General features: G+C 39.9%; 1 protein-coding gene across 7 annotated transcripts in view; it reads right to left on the bottom strand.

Annotated features, from left to right (window-relative positions):
* The window catches only part of pcdh1 (protocadherin 1), a 125,395-nt gene that overhangs the window by 7,016 nt on the left and 95,108 nt on the right, over positions 1–23,271 (bottom strand). The window contains exon 5 of one of the 7 annotated variants that reach the window (XM_018091906.2): positions 3,108–3,240. Coding sequence (XP_017947395.1) covers positions 3,119–3,240 — 122 coding nt within the window. The 3' untranslated portion in view covers positions 3,108–3,118. 7 annotated transcript variants of the gene reach the window in all.

Raw genomic sequence — 23,271 nt, 5'->3', positions numbered from 1 at the left:
ATTTCCCCCCAGCCACTGCCGACTTGGTAATGCTGCATGATCAGGCATTCCATGAGGTAAAGGAGAGTATTATGGGAGCATTTACTCACTATTATTAAATATTTTTACTTTTAAAAGTCTGCCCAAAGGTTTGCACATAATGCAATTATGCAAAAATGGGTTTTCCTCCACTTCCCTGTGATATGTATATCACAAGGAGTTTGTATATTATATGTATGAAGTCTCTTTTATAGTCTTAAGACAATGATCCCCAATGAGTAGCTTGTGACAAAGCTGTAAGAGGAACTTCAAGCACGACCGGACAAGGAATCTGCTAAAAAGCGATCTTTATTCTTCAATTTAAAATCAAAGTGCCTGACGCGTTTCGTGCGTGTACACACTTAATTATAGGCATAGCTTGTGAGCAACATGGTGTTCACCAGCCTTTTGGATGTTGCTCCCAGTGGCCTCAAAGCAGGTTCTTATTATTGAATTCCTGGCTTGGAGACATGTTTTGGTTGCATAAAAACAAGGTGTACTGCCAAACAGAGCCTCCTGTAGGCTGCCAGTCCGCATAGGGCTACCAATAGCCTATTAAAGCCCTTACTTGGTGCCTTGGAACCTTTTTTATGCTCATGTTGCTCTCCAACTCTTTCTACATTTAAATGTGGCTCACAGGTATTAAAAAAAGAAAAAAAAAAAAGATTGGGGATTCCAGCCTTAAGAGGTCATCACATGGATCTTGACTTTGACTATGACCACCTTTCCAAAAGGCCGACATTAAGTCTTTGTCATCAGGTTGGAAACATTTCAGTAATTTTTTTGGGTTTGTACTTCATTCCAAATTCCAAATATTACAAATTATGCTCCAGGAGACTATTTCTAGTGATTAAATGCTCATAGCAGGATCATTTAGATAATGGTGGGACGAAGGGGGTGAATGGTGATATCAATCTAATTTATTGTAGGAATGAAAAGTGATAGCAGTGTTGAACAGCGGGTGTAAGTGTTTGACACCATATATATATTAAAAGCAGCTAATAACATCTGTACAAATGCAATTTGTGGTTTTATTTGCCCACCAAGCAATTTTATTAGCTTTGATACAGAAAGGACAGTCGTTGTGATGCAAGAGAATGAAATGTCACTAGTTTGATGCAACTCGCTGCAAAGGGTTTGCAAGATTCTGACACAGGTCCTTGAAGTGCCATGAAAGTGTCAAAACAAAACATTTAATTACTATTCTTGCTAAACAAGAAATCCAGTGATATGGGGTGCATTAAGGTTCACTATGCATTTTAGTTTGTCTGTTTGACAGGTGGTGTATCCCCTCCCCTGAGGTATTAAGAGTCCCAACTCTCTTTTCTTTGATTGGTAACCCCAGTCCCCCCGCCTTTGCTTTCTCTCCAGCCACCCTTAACCTCATCTGCATCTTCCTCAGCAAATTTTACAGGACCGTCAAGATCACACAACCCAAAAAAGGACCAGAGATTTTCCTACTGAATGCTGCATTTTTAACTCTATGCTGAGGAAGTTCTATATATTTTAAAAATAATAAAGCTGGTTAAAATCTCTGGAGGTTTAATAGATTAAAAGCAAATGAGCAACTGTTGTTGTCCCCAAGGGCCACCAATCATTTTAACAAGGCTGGCAGCATGACTGCAGGTGCTTCTTTTAAAAAAAAAAAAAAACACAACACACAACAGGTCAAAGCTTTAATAACCCTTGGATTAAAATAATGAAATTGCATACAATTATTTTTGTCAATTCTCCAAAGTAGATATTGGTCTTGTGTCAGTCTGGCATAGTGATGAACCAGACCACAAATCAAGGAACCATTCTAACGCGGCCTTGCCAAATGCTGTAACATTAGGAAAAGAAATACTGAAAGGCCTTTATGGATACACAATATAATTTAGCTGTACAGTAAATGCATTGGTCAGAAATTCTGATATTTCATAAATAATCAACAGAAGATGCCACCAAACCAAGGCCAGTTATCATTCCAGCAGAACTTCCATATTTAACACCCGTAGGCTAAGCATGCAAAGATGCAAAGGTACAAAATAGTGGGGGGGGGGGATTTGAGAAACAACCCCAACAGTCGCCAACAAAAGAGCTGTTCAAAGTTCATGAAGAAATTATACACCAGTCAGGAGATAAATAGGGAAAAGAAAACCCAAACACAACCGACGATACAGGAAGAATCATAAACCAATTCAATCACTAATGTCACTAATGTCAATTTCTTGATGACTAAGTTCTACAGCAGGTCCCATATGTAATGCTTTAAAGGGGTTACTGTAATTAACAGGTACAATGTTGAGAATCTCATACGAACCAATCATCACGTAACAAGCTACTGGTCTTGTGTGTACTGGTATGGCTTACAAGACCTTGAATACAATGTGTGGAAGTTAATAAGTTACCCCTATAAGTTTATGTCATGTTGGATATTTTCCAAATGATGCATAGCACTGAATAACTTTACTGGAGTTTTCTACATGAATTAAAATAAATGTTGCATTTCTCAAAAGCTTGTAAAATAGCAGAAGAGAAAGCTGAACAGTCCCACGCATTGTTTTCCCAGCAACCCCTGCTTCATACAAGCATTTTAATACAATTTATTCAGGCATTCCCAAACACCAAACCAATCACTAAGTCGTCAAAAACAGAAACCCACCAAGACACACAATTCAATGGTGTTTGAATGGGGTAGCATTTCTAGGTTCCCCACTAATGTAGGTTACAGTCAACATAATTAAAACCAAAATGTGGACAGTAACACAATGGGGTTGTGTAAAAGCCATTTTGATAGGTTTGTAGTTGTTGGCACCACTTCCAACATTCTCATCTGGTTCAATACTCCTGAGCTAACTCTACTACATTGCTATCTTTACCACTAATAGTGGGAGCAGCTTCAACCTCTGTTAACAAATTGAATGTAAATGGACACTCTGTACTTTGACCCTGTTCCAACCCACACTCTGCTGAAAGGGTTAACAATAATTCTTCAAAAAAAAAAAAATGTTCAAAAAGCAACATGTCAGCTAGTAGTACTAATGAATCACCCCTGTCCTCTCTACAAATGAAAAGTGAGTAAAATAGAGGATCAGGAGGTCATTTACCGGAGTCCTTTCTACATCGCGGGTTGCAGAGTCGCCTGCCCTGCGGACTTTAGAACCTTATAATGAGGCAGACCGCAGCCTAATCTTGGCACGTCCCGGGTTAGCGGACTATCGAAATGTTCACCGCTCTTCCCTGTGGCAGTGCGCATGTATAAGAGAAAGAAAAAGATAAGAAAGAAAGGACGGCCAGTGAGACAGGTAGAGAGAGGCACATGGTATGAACACAACGTTCCTCACTCATACAAGCCATAATAAGATCAAACTCAGGAAAAAAAATATTTTGCAGATACCTGATTGATTCCCTAGTTTAAAAAATCCTTCCTCCATAATTTGTGGTTAATTAGATTTATCATTTGCTGAGACTTCAGCTGTGGTAACCATTGTCCAACACACCCATTATCAAGGGCCCAAGCTACTGTCTGACTTGGTGGTATTATGCCAATTCTGTATTAACACACACTGAATAAAGTATGCTCAAAATTATTTGTGGTGTACAGAGATCATCACTTTTTGTGCAGATTTTCATGGACACAAGCATAAGCTTTAGCTGAGGGACCTTTAGAAGCAATGTTAAATATAACATGCAATTCAGTAGCCCTAATTGGACTAGTCCCAGCAGAACTCACTAAATCTTGCAAATCTTATTTGCAAAACTTATCTCCCAAGTGACTACAAATCCACGTGTGTTGGCTAATACTAATGCTATTGTTGCATCTGTCCCAATAATGATGGGTGTTGCCAACCACATGCAACACATTTAAAGCCAAGCAAAGCTCTAGTGGCAGTGGAGAGCTGTGCAAAATCTCAGCATTTAGGCATTGTGCTTGAGAACTTTCTCAATCAAAGCAAATAATATGTCTGTACTTTTCACTGAAGGCTATAGAAGTTAAGTGCAGTCCAAAAAGCAACCAATCAGGTGTGAGATGCCTAGAAGTTGCATGTATGAATCCATGTTTCTCTGACTGACTTTGTTGGCTACTACTACAGCTGTGGAACATTCTCAATCCCTGATTGGCTATAGGCTGGTTTTGACTCTGGCCCAGTTGGTTATAAAAGGTACATACAAACTAGTAATATAAAAAGAAATGGAAGCAAAGGCCTAGTTACTGCTCCACATTACTATATGAAGTTCCATTACTATAAGGTGTTTTCGAACAGAATCATTTGGCCTTTCCTTTTTTAAACAATTGCCATAGCATGGGCCTTATATGCAAAGCCAAAGAAGAAAAACACACCTCTTGGTTTCTTGGTTAATTTAATTAATAATAATGTGACTGGCAGTGATACGGGATATTAATCCCCAACTTATTCGTAGCAAATATCCTAATCCGTGTAAGCACTACTAGGAATCCTCCAGTATGAACTACCATGTTATCCTCCATATTTCTAAGGGTTTTTTTTCGTGCAATGCAATGACATTTACTAGTATTGTATTATTCATTGCCCTTTTCTTTAAAGGGTCTTGAAGTGTAGCCCGTTCCTAAAAAGCCATCCAGTAAATCAAGAATCAGAGCTTAATATCCATGCTTAAAATGATATTGGAATGATAGCGCGGCTCCCTTTCGCTGCTCAGAATTTATGGCTTTACGTAGTTTGTTTTCTAGACAAGGCTGAGGCTCACACCAGTGAGGCGGCACGTTTTCTAAATACAAAGCTGGAGTAGACCTGAAGCAGATTTATCATTAGCTTGCCCTGGGATGAACGTGAGGCGAATGTCTATAAGCGGTGTAACATTTGCAATATTATTTACCCATAGCGTAGGCTTATCTGTAACCTGCATAAATAAATTAAATGTGTAGTGAGAGAAATCATCAAAGCAACAGTTTGGAATATAAGGGAATGCATCATTTGGTGGCAGGCTCAGAAAGGGTCTCTGCAGCACATGCATAATATACGCTCTAGTAAGACGCTCTAAAACTGTAAGGCTAGCCCCCATTGGCAGCTACAATGAAGTGGAAAGGGGCTTACACTGAAGGATAACAAGGGCAAGATTTATGGGGGCTTATATAAGTGGGGAGAGACACATAGCATTAGTGAAAATCCCAATCTTGTAGGCAATAATGAATAGTATATGGTGCTGGATTAACTCTGGGCTAAAGATTCTAATTATCTTTAATAATGGCCCCTTTACTGGACCTCCTTATAGATCTGTCCGTGTTTAAATCAGGGGGGGCCCTTATTTGGCCCCTCCATGAACTTTTATGGTGCTTGTGTTGCTCCCCAAGTCTTTTTACATTAGACTGTAGTTCATGAGTAAGAAAGGTTGGGGATCCCTGTTCTAATGCTTCCTGCCCCCATAGGAGGGGGATAGCCAATCACAGCCCTGCAGTCATACAAGCAAACACAGGTTTAGTTTCCTAGCAGGTCAGCCTCACCTGCACAGCAAAGGAGACAGCAGGAAGTGGAACAAATGGGTGGGAATAGTAGTGTTTTGGGGAAATTTTCAATAAATCAGCCTGAAACACTTGCACTTTTTTTATAGCATATTCCTTCTGTATTTTAAAAAATATAATTCACTGGCTCAATCATTTTTTTCCCCACCATATGTACCCTTTCATATTTGGATATTACAGGATGGAGTAAGAGTGTGACCATTTTGGTCACATGTTTATTTATCCATAACTATGCTATGAGCTAATGGGGATTGATCAAAATTGGCTCACCAAGAAGGTTACTAAACTGCAAAATAGATAAAGACCTCTGCGCAGAGAAATCTTACCGCCACCAATAAAACCAATTTTAACTCATCTTAAAGATTCACTTAGAGAACTTGTCTTTTGTCCCATAATCCTCTTTACTTTCTCCAAAGCCCTCCTGTCATTCCTTGTTATGTGTTAGGATTCTCCAACACTGGGGTGGATTAGGGACTGGCCTGATGGGATGTAGTGGAAATTAGCTGTTATGGGGGCTTTTGGCAGAGCGTAGGCAGAGGAGCGACAGACCATTCCTACCCTGTATACATCACTGTACTAGGCACAATTTAGCATGGTTTTAAGGTTAAGGTTGCTTTAAAAATGACAAATACTTAAACAAAACTATAAATATAATTTCCTAATTTGCCTGAAAAGCTGTGTTGCCCGAATTCCTATTTCAACAAATTACCGGCAGGATTTTCACATATTTATGAGTATTATAAAATTTCAATCGGAGATCCTCGAGGGAAGGCCTAGGCATTGCATGAAGCATGGCAGAAGCCAAGGGAAATGTGGTAACTGGCAGCAAAGGAACAACTGAAGCGTGCACCATATTTTAACAGCTCCGCTACACCTCTACAGGGGATTTACGTAGAGTAAGTGAATAAGTGTAAATGGGGAGGGAAACAATTACAAAAATGCAAACATTCCATGTCGTCTAAGCATTCTAGTTTTTTTATGTATAAAGAATATATATTATTTTTGATGCACAAGTTTCATACAATTCTGGCGACTGGACTATGCACTAAGAATAAGCCAAATAGCATCACTAAGAAGCATTCATATGTTCAACATGGCTTTGACGTACAAAAAAAATAAATATTTGCGTGTGTTATATAGATCTATACACGCACACATCCGTATAATTAGAACTTGCAAGCTGTTGATAGGGAAATTGCCTCTTTTCTCAGGTTCAGTATAAACCGTGCCAAAGGGGTAGTATCATATGGCTAGTATGAATGCTAAGCAGGAAGGGGAGCTTCAACCAGTGCACTGTGTATGATATATACATTTATATTATACGAGTATGAAGACACAGCAGATAAGAATGTGAATGATATGATGATGCTAGAGGACATATTGGAATAAATAAAAGCATAGGAAACAGCTTTTTGAAATGTGGGGCACGTTTGGGTGAATCATAAATGGATATAATTGTCAAAATCAACAAAGGGATAAAATCCCCTAAAGATCAGGGGCCTCTTCACACTTATCTACATTGCATTAATGGGAAAATATATCCCCCTTGACGTGAGTTTTTTCAGATGGAAAAAAGTGTCTGAACTGCCAAAATCAATATAGATATATTTTTTATATTTTTTATACAGACATACCTGATTCCACTGAATTAAACATAGCCATGTTACGTCTGAGAACCTTTTCCCTACCTACATAGGCAAACAGTGTAATGCCACCCCCACTACCTTGTTCCACTGTGCAGTGGTGGATTCTGGGACTTGAAAACCCTCTGCTTTCCAGAGAAGCTGTGCACAACCCACTCTGGTAAGTGGAGGGACTTCAAATCCCAGAATCCATTACTTCAAAATGGAACAAGGCAAGGGAAAGGTTGCATTACACTGTCAGCCCAAAGTGGGTGGGAAACTGGTCCCAAAAGCACAAAGACAGACTATCACGGTTTCCTTTCAATCTGTGGGATCAGTTACGACTGTAAAAAAAAATAAAAAATAAAAAAAAAAATAGGTCCCAGGGTACATTTCTCCACTTTTTCTTTTAAAGTAACATAAATGTCTTTGTGATTTGAGTTTTTTTTTTACATAAACCCTAAAAAGTATGCAGGGCAATAATTTTCCATGGACTGGTGATTTTTGAGTACGTGGAGTTAACCCACCTTATTTGGAGTGGCCTACCTGGCTGACTACCCTAGTAAATTTCTGCTGAATACGAACTTTGTTAGGCTGACTGAATGACAAGCAAGCATGCACACAAAGATTATTATTGGTCAAGAATTCTTATTTGGTCTAAAAAGAATTTATTCAGTCTACAGCTGGAGGCAAAAGTACAAATGATCTTAGAATGGGATAGTTGGATGATATATATATTTACTGTATGCAGGGAAACACACAGCCTAGTAATATTTAAGAAATGCTACGGTACGTAGGAATAGATTCTGGTTCCTTCTGAGAGGAAGCTCACGGCCTATTCCCAGCGGCCTCTGCTTCAGTATAATTATATGCTTACTGATTCTAGCGCAGGGATTTCGGAGACCCCACACAATTAAACTGGCTGAAATAACAGGGTTGTGGAGGGAGAAGTAGCAGGCATTATATTTTCCATGCAGCTGCACGCGCATTGCGGTGTCACTGGGGAGCAGACTCCGAAGCTCCAACTGAGCTCAGTCTCAGACAGGTCTGCAGAGTAATGTTAAAGGGAACAACAGAGATCTTTACAGAGGAGTATGCAGAATGAGGTGTTTGACCCAGACAAGGTGGCGTGCTCAGGGAATAATGGTCCCTTTATAGGCCCAGACTGACTAAGCAGAAGCATTTATTATGACAAATACCACCAGTTTATGGGCAATATGCAATTTACTGGGCTAGAGATAAAGACAAACTCACTGGTAGGTGGGCAAGCAGATTCAAAGAACCAACAAAAACATTACAATGCTCAGCATATTATAACAGGAAACTTGTTCACTGAATGAAAGATTTTATGACTAAGCGATAATATAAATGTAAATAAGTATTATGCACAGACGGCACATGTACGCGGTTATAAGTATTATGCATAGAGAGCACTTTTTTTCTGTTTGTCTTCATCAATAAAACAGGCACTTACAACTGGCTGCTTGCTCAGTTGAGTTAAAAAGCAAGCCAGTAATCACAATTCCAATGATAGTGCGCCCCCATGCAATAAAAAGTTCCTGCTGTTCAGACCAGCCTTCTATAATACTCTAGCCTGGATTGGGCCGTACCTCAAGTTCATCAAGTCATGCCGACTAACACTGCTCATTTTTTAAGAGCCCCACCCTTGACGGTTCCAGAAAGAACAGTCGGCAAGCATAAGGTGTGAGCTTTATGGGTTAGCATGACTAAACGCCCTGCAAACGTCCTGCAGATTCATGCATAGGTCACCACAAATTGCAGTTAGGTCCCTCTCGGCGGGTACGCTCTTTTTCCATCAGTTTTCAGGCTCTGTGGTTCAATTTGTTAACTCTGGGTCTATTCATTTTTAATGCATTTTCAGTAAACAAATTAGCCAGTGGAAATGTGTTAGCCGAGTACTTAACATGGGTTTTCTAAAACATTCTTTTTCTAAAATGTACATTTGGAATGGGCTTTCAGAAACCCTGTGTCAGCACCTGCATAGATGAGCACAAAGGCACAGCAAAAAGGAGCACCATAAGCTCAATACTTACAGCTCATTAAGAACAGCGTCTCGCCACTGAATGTAGCTGAGGCTGCTCTTATTGCTGTCAACCACATGTCACCGTAGGATCTGTAGAGAGGCATTTGCATTTCTTAGGGAACAAGGGGCAATGCAGAAGTTTAGGGCTCCCACTTAAGGGTGGAGTGTTTACATAACATAATGCTTCTAAAGGTTGTTGTGCTACAAGCCCCATTTTCCCTATGACAGCCTTTATGTATATGGCAGTTTTATTTACCCCTCCAAGGTAACAGAATAAACTACTACAAGACCAAAATAAATATCACTTCTGCCCTGACCTAAAATCAGCTTTGACTTTTGATGAAGTTGGACGTCCTATGCACGTGACCCAACAACACCAACCATTGGCCAACTCAAAATGTGCAACATCTCACACTGGGACAAACATTCACCTCCAGTAAAAGCCAAAGGTTGAATATATTACTGTGGCCATACAGTTGTATCTGGTTAACTGTAACCACAATGCATTGCAGCAGACACTGGGGAGAATAACTCCAAGATCTGTTGGCCTTCCAATAGATATTTATGGGTCCCATTCTGCCCAAGGACTGCAGAGTTCTTTTTATGACATGAGGATATTAAGAACATGTGATTAGAGGTCCACTCTATGGGATGACCTGAACACTATTGTATACACTACTCTGCCTATAAACCTGTGTTTATCATATATTCATTATTTTCTAATGAAGAGTGTGAGCCACACTAATCATCCACCTATACTATTCATTATACGTTTCAAAGAAACAGTGGTCTCTATTGGCCAATTGTCAAAGTAGAAAGCTTGTTTAGTTCTTGATCATAATTACCTTCAGACTAGCCACATCTCTGTACTGTTTTATAGTTTATACAATTCAAAATTGAAGGGTAAAACTTCCCTTTAAAGGGACACGTTATGCATCCATTTAGTTTTACATATGGATTTGCCTAATGGAAATATTAATAGTTGAATGCATATGCTGTACTCCCCAGGATTTCTATGGCTCCTCTTGCAGTTTAAGCACTGCTGTCTAGCCACCAGCTTCCTTTTCCACCTCCCTTAGGCATTCTATTGTTTAACAATCCCATTACAAGAAGCCAGAAGGATATGGTGGCCCAGCAGTCCATGGATTGACATGGCCTCACTAGGACATAGTCAGCAGAACAAAAGCATAAATGGAAATTTCCATTGAAAGGAAAACTTTTAGTTTGTTACTGCCCATTAATAGAGTACAATTACTCTATGCCGGCCCAGCATAGATTTATATGTTTCACGACTGAGGTTGGTCCTTAAATTGATACTGACACTAAAAAAAATATACTCTTCAAAATATCAGTGTACATTTAAAGTTACCTATAGGTCAAGTTGATAATTTTTTGCCGATATGGCTGCTTTTGTAAATATTTGCTACTTCAAGTTCCTAAACCTGACTGTTTTGCCAACCTGACTGTCCCTTCTCAGCCGGTCAGTTATAGCTTCTAATGCTAATGGCCTCCTGCTGCACAAATATGGCCGCCCCCTCATAGAGGAACAGGGGGATCAGATAATCAGATCAGACAATGTTATGATAAATGTACAAAGGTGTCATTTCTGGTGTCAGTATCTCTTTAAAGGGTTGGTTCCCAATTTACTTAACTTTTACTATGTTCTAGAATGGGCAATTCTTTGCAACTTTCCAAATGGTCTTCATTTTTTTATTTATTTTTTTTAAATTATTTGCTTTCCTCTTCTGACCCCAGCAACCAAAAACTATTACTCCTTAAGACTACAATTTTATTGTTATTGTTTGTTATTTATTAATATTTCTATTCGGCCGCTCTCCTATTCATATTCTCTCATTCAAACCACTCCTTGGTTGCTAGGGTAATTTGGACGAGATAGCTGCTAAAATTAATAACTGCAGATCTGCTGAACAAAAACCTAAATAATTGAAAAACAACAAATAAAAAAAATTAAGACCAGTAGAATGTAAAGGTGAACAACCCCTTTGCTCAGTTACCATTACCAATGTAACTTTAAGATGGAGACAGAATAAGATTGCTTTCTAGAAGGAATCATTACAGAGATGTCAACTTCCCCGATCTGAACCCAAGGGGTATTTAACCACTCCCCCATTACATCCAGGCCACACCTTGCTCCTCCCACACCACAAACTCTTAAGCACCTACCTTCATCTCCCCAGGGGTATAAATACGGGTGGTTTGAAAGTAACCAGAAGTTTCTGTTGTTTTGGATTTGGGTGCAAGAGAGACACCAACTCACTGCCAAGACTTTAAAGAAAATCCAAAAGCAAATATGCCAGTCCCATTCAATTAATTGCAGCCATTGCGTTACTGTTTCTTTAAAATGCTGCCAATAAAACTTTCTTGGGTGTGAAGGAAAACGGGTGATAGGATTATATGAGCTCATGTACCAAGCAAATTAATTCCATGGACTTGCAACTTATTGTATCAAGGGCACTTATACTGTAATGTCACCCACTGTGACCTATAGCACTTACATTTGCCCATTTGTGTCTGTTAGTTACCCCTCCCATATAGATTGTAAGCTCTACGGGGCAGGGACCTCCTTCATCTTGTGTTTCTGACTCTTATTGCAACTGCACCTTGTATTTATTGTTGTACTTTGTATTTATCCATTATCTTTTGTATTTATCCATTATCTTTAACCCCCTGTCTGTATTAATGAATTCTACTGTACAGCGCTGCGTACATAAGTAGCGCTTTATAAATAAAGATATACATACATACATAGGGTGCCTAACGGGATTTGAAGGAACACTGATAATTTACAGAGCTTCTTGCGACTGAAGCATTTCAGAAATTATTTATATTAATATATATATTTAATATATATATTTCCTTGCTAGATGCTGATATATATATATATATATATATATATATATATATATATATACATATATATATCAGCATCTAGCAAGGAAAGAGGGTTTTTAAGTGGAACTGCATCATAATCGTATGATGTAAAGTGAATGTCCCATTTCAATAACATTGCATTATGTTACAGTGAGCTTAGGGATTTGCAGCAATGAGAGTAATTAAATTAACCACTAGGATTACCTGTTTTCTTAACCACTGTCCCCAGATGTTTCTTGACTACAACTCCCAGCAGTCTTCAGCAAGGGTTAAAGCATTCTGGTAGTTGAAGTCCAACATAATCTGGGGAACCAAGTCTTAAGAAACAGGCCTGGGAATGCTAATTCTGCAAACAGTTGTAATAACAGAGCTTAGCGGTCGTTATTCAAAATAAACTATTTTATACAGCTCACAAATATATGTACAGAATAATGATATATACTGAAATGCACTTAAAAGTAAAGATTGTGAAGGCAGTTTCCCTTTAAGAAGAATCACTGTATGATCAGAGCAGTGCTATGAGTATAATCACAAGGCATTCTCTAGGGGACAGAGAATAACAGGATCAGCCTTCGGAGTCTGCGATCATCCCTGGCAGCCACCCTGCCCTGGCACTAAACATTAGCAAGCTAGCTATTGGCAGGGATCAGCTGCCGGGCCGCTTGCTATCAATGCGCATTAACAGTTCCCGAGCATGGGGGTAACTTACAAGGCCATCAGGATCTGCCATTACAGTCATCAGCCTGACTGCCAGAAGAAACAATTGATTTTCTGGTCATTGATCCAAGGCTAAGCATCTTTTCCAGCCAATCAGCAGGCTGCTCAGTTAGATAGGGGGGGAGCAGGAGTAGCACCGATGCTGGGAGTGTGCAGTGAATGGGAACAAGGGGGCAATGATACTGAGATGTGCTAAACAGAGTGCAATGTGACAAAGTAGCCTAACAAGGTAAAAGAGAGAAAAGAGGAAAGTACATCACATTGTTCTAGATAAATATAAAAGGGTATAAAAACCTAAAAAACATTTTGCCTGCTAAAACTTAGTGATGCTATCAACTTTCCAATATACTCTTTAATGGTTTGAGATTTCTTCTGTCTGCCCATTTCTTCCCTCTCTGCACTGGCAGTTCTGACTTTTAAAACAATATAAGAGAAGCCAGCTGATTAACCAAGCTGTCAGGGCTGGAGAAGTTCTGCTATATTGTTTTGTGTAATGCTCCCCTAAAAGTATAAGAATGGCACCCTGGGGGCATGAAGCCGTTGTTGAACTCCAACTTACAAAGTCCTGTGCCAGCCTTAGGCTATGGGACGATGCTGGAATGTTTAGTTAACAGGAGGTGGGTAAAATGAACTAAGAAACATGCTTGTTCCAGTAACCCATAGCAGCTAGATGTTTGCTTTAAGGAGTCTTAACTTCACAAGATCAGGTCAGCTACCTGCTGACTGGTTGCTATGGGTTTTCAGTCCTGGTCAAATGTTGCCTGTGTCCAACATGTAAGGCAGGGGTCCCCAACCTTTTATAGCAGTGAGCCACATTCAAGTGGAAAAAAGTGTTGAAATAGGTTCACAAGCATGAAATAGGTTCCTGGGGGTGAAAGTAAGAGCTATAATTGGCTATTTAATAGTCTCTATGTGGACTGGCAGCCTACAGAGGGCTCTGTTTGGCATTATACCTGTTTTATACGCAAGCAATAAGGGCGACGAAATGATATAAATAAAAGGGAAGGCAGTAGCTAAAAACCATTATAAGAAAGAGAAAAGGGCAGGAGCTGAAATAGAAATAAACGGAAAAAGAGGAGAGAAAAAGTGTGGTTGTTGATTGGCGCTTCTCCGGAGACCTTGCTGAAGAGAACAGAAAAAAGCTCTGAATGTGTAATTACTGGGGCTCAGTAAGATGAGATGCATAACGTATGTGAGCTGTTAGCCGAGTGGCCTGGGAAATTCACCGTCATTAACCCATCCACTAAACAGCTCCAGCAGTACGGAGGGGCCAACTCTAAAGGGATCTCCTGCGGTCCAAAGCAATTACCATCCAGCGCAAAGCCAGCCTTGGATTCAACCAGCCTCTGCTGTGGGATTTAGGTGGGGGACGCCCTCCCAGGCTTTTTAAATGATGACATTTTTTAAAGAAAAGGGAAAATGGTTACAGAACAGGGGTTGTCACCAAATCCTGAAGTGGAGCTTTAGCTCCCAGCATCCTTTGAGAGCATGGTAGGTTACAAATAGGGTCAGAAGTAGAGGACAAGAGACTAATGGGGTTATGCAACATAAGGCACTAAGTTTGCCCAGGAGCAACCAATCAGCAGGCAGAATTTACTTGTCACCTGTTTGGTTGCTATGGGTTACTGCTACTGGGCAAACTTAGTGCCTTTTATTACATATGGGGGTTAAAGCTTAACAGGAGAGGGGAAAAACAATCAGGGAAGTTTAGACTAAATGCACTGCAATATAATCTGGCCTTCCTCCATCATTTAGCAGGTGTAAAGCATTGACTAAGGCAGTCTGTATTACATAATATTTGTCATTAAATTTCTAAATCTTAAATGTGAAAAGCTATTAAATGCCTCCTAAATTATGTATTAGCAGCATTAGAAGGCTGAGTGCTCCCAGGCCTAGGCAATAAGCTACTAATTGGGAGTTGAACTTTACAGCTACAAGATGAGGTTACATAGCAAATGTACAAAAACAAAGACGTTGGAGCATATAGTAGTAATAACTATCTGTAAGCCAAGCTGGCCTGTTAATAGCTCATACAGAAAAATGCCAAATTCATGCATTTGTTTTGGACTTGTCCCTTTTACATTTTTTTTAGAAACCAACTGTAACTTCAACTGTGGAATATAATACAGCTTTATGTCCAACACAGAATTTATCCCACATGCTGTTTGCTATACATTTATAATAGCTCCTTGCTTCACCCTCCAGTCGCCGCGGTATCAACAGACTTTACTCTCTACATTTTTCCAATTTTTCACCCAATACTGAAATTTTCTTTATAAGCATTTAAAAAAGAATATATAAAAATATTATACATCAAATGAGGCAGCAACTGAAGAAGATAAAAATGAGGGGGTACTACACACATCATACAAGGTTATAATGCTACTGGTTACCCTGTCACCATTTAATTAGCTGAAGAAAGTCACCATAGATGTGTTCAAGGACCCCCCTTTGGTAGAAAATGAATGAGTTAATGTCTCAGCTGACATGTCTCTCAAGTCAACCATGTCCTAACTGGAGCAAGTCACATATGGTGACCAGGCTGTCCAAAATTTAGGATGGCAGCAACAGTGCACCACAGTTCAAATGATAAATATTCTTCACAGCAATAGTGCTAATTGGGTAGACTGTCATTCCCATGTCCGTAGAACGTCAATCTCTATGCACAAGTAGAATATATAAATTCAGTGGTTGAACTCACAGTTTTTATGCAAACCATTAGAGAGACGAAAATGGTGCAAGCCTTTCTAGCCTTTACATGTCCTTTACAAATATTGCTTCCCATAGCAGACAAGGGAGATGGCACAAGCTGAGTAAGCCAAGCACCTGGCAGATTAAGAGCTCATTATGATTGGTTAGGCTGCTGTACTTGGGCTATTGTAGAGACCATATAAAGAAGTGATCCCCAAACAGTGGCCAGTGACCCCCAACATGTTGCTCATCAGTCCCTTTGATGTTGCTCCCAGTGGCCCCAAAGCAGGTACTTATTTTTTTATTTCTAACTTGGAGGCAAGTTTTGGAGACAAAGACCATGTGTACTGCAAACAGAGTCTCCTGTAGTCTGCCAGTCCATATAGAGGCTACCAAATAACCCATCACAGCCCTTAATAGGCACCCCAAACTCAATGGAATGCTGCACGTAAAGGGTTACAACTATGGAGATCTACTGGAATTTCCCAGGGAAAATAAGGCACAAAGCATAGTCACATATCCAGTGTTTGTACAGTTATGCAGTATTAAGTGTTTGTACTGTTAGGACACATGCCTGCAGGCAGATGTAAGCTATCAGGTATCAGGGCTACTGTATGTGATTTAGTATTAATGGAGACTTAACTCCTGTTGCCAGTTTTACACCCATCATCATAGAAATATCTGACCTTACAAGTACATGTATCATTTTAAGTAAAGCATGGTGGAACAGAAAATATGATCTTTGGCACCAAAGAGAAGTAGGAAGATCTGTAGCCTATATGGTTATACCATTTCATAAGGCCATACTTAATTACAGCACAGCCCAGGATAAACAGACATTTTGGGGCCCCTATTATTTATACAATGCAGGACTGTCCAACTGACCTATAGCTATTGTTGAAAATGTTTGCTTCCCGTAAAAGGTTCAGTAAAAGTATTTAGGTTATCCTACTATTACAACAAGGAGCTGGCAACTGCCTTTCACATTCACTCTATGGTCAATTTTATTAGAAGCCATAGATAGGGAAAGTTGTGCTACACACATTTATAAGTACAGTGAGAAGAAGTGAGAATATGAATATGAGAATATTTAAAGAAAAGGCTAAACTGCCATCTCTATATACATAATAAAGGGTTGAAATATGGATTTCCCCCAACCAAGTATTCTGCGCTGGCATGTTTGCCAGTAGGGACAGTTTGACTAGGGATGAAATAAGAGACTGTGAGCCATCCATTATAAGAAGTATTAAAGATTGTTGAGAGAATACAAATTAATAAATTGTAGTAATTTAGTATTGTACTATTACATTGTTGACATATGAAATAATTATTAGGTCATTTGGCTGCTCTCGTGTAAACAGGCTAATAACACAGTTGAAGGGAACTGACCTCATTTTCTAAATTCTAATGCATGGCATCATTTCTACCACATGTTATTCATCACTGAGGTACACTTTCTTGTTCTGCAGATCAAGCAGTAACTGTTTATTAACAGTTTACATTTTGCTCTTAGTAATCGTCTCTGAAGAACCTTGCATTCCTAAACATAAACACTACTCACAAACAGCCAAAGCACTTGTTGGGCACACGCCTGTGTTGCTTCTTAATAAATTCCTTCATGTGATAACGCAATCAAATCTTTTCCAATGGGCCCGTTGGTTCCACGGCTTTGTCCGAAGCCATTAAAGTGCACCTGGAGCCTGCGGGTTCTGCTAAAGGTATTTCTAAAGGAAAGATTGATCGTTTGGCCCTAGGCCCAAACAATTGCATTACAACGGCAGATACATGGGCCATCAGGCAGAGGGCTGCATAAATGAGCTGATGCGGTCCCTGATCTGACGGGAAGATCAAACCTGCCGAGATCTGGACAATTTTAGGCCAGATATCGGTTGGTGTGCCCTCACTTGCCGTAGGCACCTCAACCTATGATTATCAGATGATTTTTGGTGGTTTATCTCCTCAACACAACGTGCTATCAATGATATAAACACTGGCATATATGTGTGTGTCATCAACCAAGAAAAAACACACACATGACCCTGAATCTTCCAAGAGCCACCATTTGCTTCTCCATTCATACTCCTTTGCATCAGTCGTTTGCCAAATTCAATGGGGTATAATTTTCATTCACTTGTGGCCTGCTAGAAAAAGTTGGACAGAGCAGTACATGTAGCAGAAGCATGAGCAAAAAAGACACTCACATTTTTGCAATTTTAGATATTATACATACATAGATACACAAATTCTGCATTTCAGACATATACATTAGACTGCAAAGAGAGCCTCGTTGAGCTGTGGTGGTGCTGAGGACATTGCCCATAGCAGGGTTTATTTCATTTATATTTAAAGTTGGTCAAAGATGCATTTCTTTTGGGAAATACACATCAGTCAATTCAAGTTGCGCAGCAGAGTCCAAAAATGTAGAGTTTTCCTGTTTAGACACACAATATATCTAGGAGGTTGGGATGTAACTGTATTCTAATAAATCCTTAACAGCCTTTCACGCCGCAGTGTGATGCAGGGATTTGGCGTAATAAAGGGGTTAAATGTCACGGAAAACCTTGATCTGAGAGATGAGAGAGGAAGAAGCACGAGTCACAGACCAATAAACAGCATCTTTCTATTCCATTATCTCTTTATTGAATGTGGGTCTGCACTGCAGCAATCACCCAGGTCTCCCCAACCCCCATTTAATATCTCGCTGAATTATTATTATTATTATGGTCAGGGATTTTTTTGTTACTTTTTATTATGTTGCCCGGCTGCTGTAAACCTTGCCAATCCCCTCACAGGCGCTTCATTTTTAATTCAGATAAATGATTTTTGAAGACAAAGCTCTGTTCAGGGCTAATTTAGATCATCTTCATTTTGAAGATGTGTTAAAGTGTCACAGAAAGGATTTTCCTTCACAGATTTTCCACATATACTGTACCGCCCAAAGGCCTGCCAGCATTGTCAAATTAGCATCAGCAGCTCAGTGTAAGACATACCATTTGTTATAATTCTCTTAAAGAGATAGCTACCGAGAGAGATGCTCAGTAACCTGCAAGGTTCCTTAAGAGGAGAACTGAATATTAGCAACATGGCAGCCTCTACTGCTAAGGAGCAGGGGCTGCTATGCTCACTATCTATAATAAATATCAAAAATGTTATCTGAAACACAAATATTGGTCCAGGAGCCACACTACAAATAGTTATGTGGAACCAGTGATATCTTTGATAATAGCCCTAAGAGAAGAATATTGCTTATTTATATGAGGTTTATCATTATTGTGCCAATGTCCAATGTGGGAACTGTTTTACTCCAGATTGTTGTTATTCAGAAACTCTCAGCACCCCCCCCCCCCTTACAGTCTTTGATGGTCAGTGGTGCCTTCACTGTCCCATAGGGAGATAGGATTGTAGCCCAAAATACACTGGGGGTACTCACTATCAGTAAGGTGTAAAGGTTGGGTAACAGTCAGATAAAAGCCAGATTTTGATTCAGCCTCCGTGTAGAGATTGGATGAGTGTATGAAGAACTTGGGGTGGTATAGGCTCCATAACATGGTCAAGCTGGGAAAGGGAACCCACATTATTGTAGATGCCACTTTAGCATATGTTAGAGAAGACTTACAAGTTGAGTGGCCAAGGAGCCCAAAAAGGAGTGCTGGTATGTTCCTTATATATTAAGGGTAGGAAGGGAGCATTTCCAGCCTCACAATGTGCATTAACTTAGGGTTATTAATTGATGAGAACTCAAGTTGGTATCTTTTAATAGATAGTCCGCTTCTCCAGGCCCGGATTTGTGGCAAGGCCACAAAGGCCCGGGCTTAGGGGGGTATCACGAACGCGCATGGACGGGGAGAGGGGGGGGGGCGCCGAATGGGGTTGGCCAGATAAGAAATCCGGCGCTGCTCTCCTCCTCATACCAGTTAAAGATGAGATGCTAGGATCATCTGGAGGGTCAACTGTGCCTGTGCAATTTTTTAAAGGCTAATTATTGACAAATTATTAGCATACACATGATGTACCTGATATAGTACTATGGCAGTGAAAAGCCAGGCCTCACTGAACTTGCTTGGCACTCATCCTAGTTTTAACTGAACCACACGTGTAGCCTATTATGAGTGCAGAATGCTATGTGCACAGAAAATATCTGCTCATTTGCGTTTATGAATGAGTGACTGCTGCCATATTGTTTGTCTCAGCAGACATGTTTGAAGCAGCAACAGTGCCTCTTTACTCAAATCCCTGTTTAGCCTTGCATAATTCTAAGCAACAAAGTGGCTTAAAATACTTGAACCACAATTTGTCCCTAAAATTTAAGCCTACCTTGTGTAAAATGTGCATGTGTTGTTGTTGTGGTGGGGAGGCATGCAGATTGCAAAAGGTATAAAGAATAAAAAAAAGACCACACACTCTGGTGCTGCTTAAATAAAAACCTTGGAGGACCATTGGGACACAAAAAAAGAGACACTGTAGAAAGAGATGCTTTTTTGTTTTAAGGCTATTTTGCTATTGAGATTATAAAACATAATTAAAAATTACACATGAAAGAAGAGAGCGGGAGAGAGGCAGAAAACGGATTGGGAGCGTGTGTGATAAAGGCCTGTGTTATCATCCGTAAGGGAGGGAGCCTAAGGCTGTTATCATTTAATTAAAACCTCTGAATATCCTGCCTGTCTCCACCTAATCAAAGGGGATACAAATATGGAGAGGAGGGGGTACAGAACGGAGGGGAAGTCGGGAAAATTCATGCGAGTGCACAAAGTACGAAAGAGAAGAAATAAATGAGAGGAAGGGGAAAAAAGTTGTGCACGCTAAGGAGAGCAACTTATGCACACGTGATACGGGCAAGTTTAGCAGGATACAGGGCAAACGTGACAGACAGCAGGCAAGACAGGACAAACTAGACACAAAGCAAGCAACCATGACAAAAACTAAACAGGACAAAGTCAAACAAGGCAAAAACGGAATTATACAATAACACAGGCAAGGCCTGTACCCCAATCTAGTAACCTATAGTAACTTCAGCAGTTAGTGTCCCACCTACTGCAGTCAAGCATCTGATCAAATTACATGGCTTACTAGAATGGCACAAACCTTGCCTACGTCCATATGCAGCCTTCAAAGGAAGGGTACATTACCAATACTTGGCTTTAAATGCTTGTTGAGCTCAGTCTTGCCACAAAATTACCCCCCATTACCAGATTAATACACAGACTAAAAACCCAGCTCCCCAAAATGAAGACAAAATGCCCTTCAGTTAGTTGCCATTTGATTTAAGCGGAAGGAATGGGTTCTGGGCCCACACACCAATGAGCCCACGTACTGTAGATCGAGAACCAGAACACAGAATAGAGCACAAGTGAAAAGGCATATACTATAAGCTTAATAGTAAAATACCAGTTAAGAATCATGAAATGAATGACAGAAAATAGGTAGAATAATAGGGAGAGGACAGGATTAAATAAATACTAAGAACTTTGCTAGGGAATATAGCAAAAAGGGGCCGAAAAGAAATTAAGGTAAATGTACAGTACATTGGAGCTCAAACGATTAATGTCTATCAGACCTAAAAAAAATCTATCCAAAAACATACTATATCTATTGATACATCTATCTATATCTATATATAAGAGTGAGGTGGACACAGCTCTAAAGAATTAATCCTTTTAATCCCACAGCACATCTAACAATTCAAGGCAGGGGAGGAATCTGAAAGAGTCAGAAGAGGGGAAGAGATAGAATCAAAGCTTATCCTGGCACAAATGAAGGCATAGGAAAATAACAAGGTAGAGATAAAGAATCAAGAGGGGAAAAAAAAGAAAGAAATTCACGGCCAGAGCTTTTCGGTTCATCTGTGTGCCAATTAGAGCATCCGAGAGACAGAGGGGGGGAGAAGCAGAGAGGGACACCAATGTTTATCTATTCATCTCTGTGCCAATTAGAGAGTGGGAGGGAAAGCACAAGCAAGGGAGGGAAATAGAGAACATTGCACTATTCACCAACTGCCAACCTGAGGGTGGGAAGAGAAAGCAAAGCAAGCAAGGCAGCTAGGAAAGAGGACTAAGCAGTTAAAGGGAATATATACCCAATTTAATAAAGAGACTAAATCTTTCATTTATTTTCATCAGAACTAGGAGGGGAGCATATTAGATTGTATAAACAGAACCCTGCTTCTCAGCTTGCTTCAGAGATGTCAAGTTGCATGGGGCTAGGGACAAATTTGTGTGAAACTGAACCATGGCTGTACCCTGGGACATACGGTAATGAGCATGTAATACCCATGGACATCACAGATGTGATATTCAAAATAGCAAATATTTAAAAGCATTCAGCATGGCTTAAGGTGCCCTTTGTTTTATATCAGTATGGGATTACCAGCATCTTTAAAGTTCTTAAAATGATATGTGCCCTGTGCAAGAAAACAACATAAATCCAGGACAAAAACAAGCCAAACTTGTCCTCTTTCATTTGAACATGTCGTGCAGCAGTGACTGACTTGCATCCTTATGCAAAGAATTCAGTGTATGCAACCAAGTCCCTTGTGAACCAGCAACAGACTGACACTGACTGATCAAGTGCTGTAGAGACAGTGGATTTGTGAGTGGCCAACTGTGTCCGATACTGTTGGGATAGGACTAATCCCATAATCCTCTTCTGCTCACAGTGGTTTGATCCTCTTCAAAACCTGCCACACAGATCTCAGTTGCATCTTAGGTCTTTGCTCTTCCCATTCCCCCGCCTGCTTCTGCCACCCATACGAGTTGAGAAATGGGCTAATCCACCAATTCCCATTTGCTAAGACTTTTTACATTTCTTGGTGCCAAGTTCATGAAAATGCTACACCGACAGGCTAAGAGAGACGACCATAAGGCCACTGACAGTACGAACAGGAAATTAAGATTACCAGAGGAGGACACATATACTGTAATGGTAGAGAAAACTGAGAATATAGGTTGACTATGCTCCTTCCCCATATGTAATAAAAGGCACTAAGTTTGCCCATTAGCAGTAACCCATAGCAACCAATAAGATGTTTGCGTTTGAACAAGTGATCAGCCAATTCTACCTGCTGATTGGTTGCTAAGGTAACTGCTTCTGGCCAAGCTTAGTGCCTTATATTGCATTACCCCATTAAAGAACACTAAACTGCTTTACTACAGTCTTTCGCAACGCATCAGTATCTGTCTATGTCCCTGTCTAGTGAGTTGCCATAAGTATTTTAGTACAGGTATCGGACCCCTTATCCGGAAACCCATTACCCAGAAAGTTCAGAATTACGGAAAGGTAATCTCCCATAGATTCCATTTTAATCAAATAATTCACATTTTAAAAAATGTCCTTTTTCTCTGTAATAATAAAACAGTACCTTGTACTTGATCCCAACTAAGATATAATTAATCCTTATTGGAGCCAAAACAATCCTATTGGGTTTAATTACTGTTCAAATAATTTTTTTTAGCAGACTTAAGGTAGGAGATCCGAATTACGGAAAGACCCTCTACAAACCTGTACTGCAAACACTTAAGGGTAGTGATGAGCGGATCTGTCCCATTTTGCCAAAAAAAATTGCAAAACCGCACACATGCAACCTTTTTGGACGCAATTGTAATGTATTTGACGTGACCACAACTTTTTTTTATGCTACCACTCAACAACCTTCCAAATTCAAATTTTGATAGAGTATGGGGCTTCCATTGCAGAAATCTCAGCATCAATAATTCACATACTGGTAAAAGAAAATCTTGTCCCTGAAGCCATATGCTGTAAACTACCTTGAATTTATATCAGTCATAAAGAAGGGACTGTCTGACTTG

This window comes from Xenopus tropicalis, chromosome 3, assembly GCF_000004195.4.
Source record: "Xenopus tropicalis strain Nigerian chromosome 3, UCB_Xtro_10.0, whole genome shotgun sequence".
NCBI classification, from domain to species: Eukaryota; Metazoa; Chordata; class Amphibia; order Anura; family Pipidae; genus Xenopus; species Xenopus tropicalis.
This window is presented reverse-complemented; position numbering and strand designations above follow the sequence as displayed.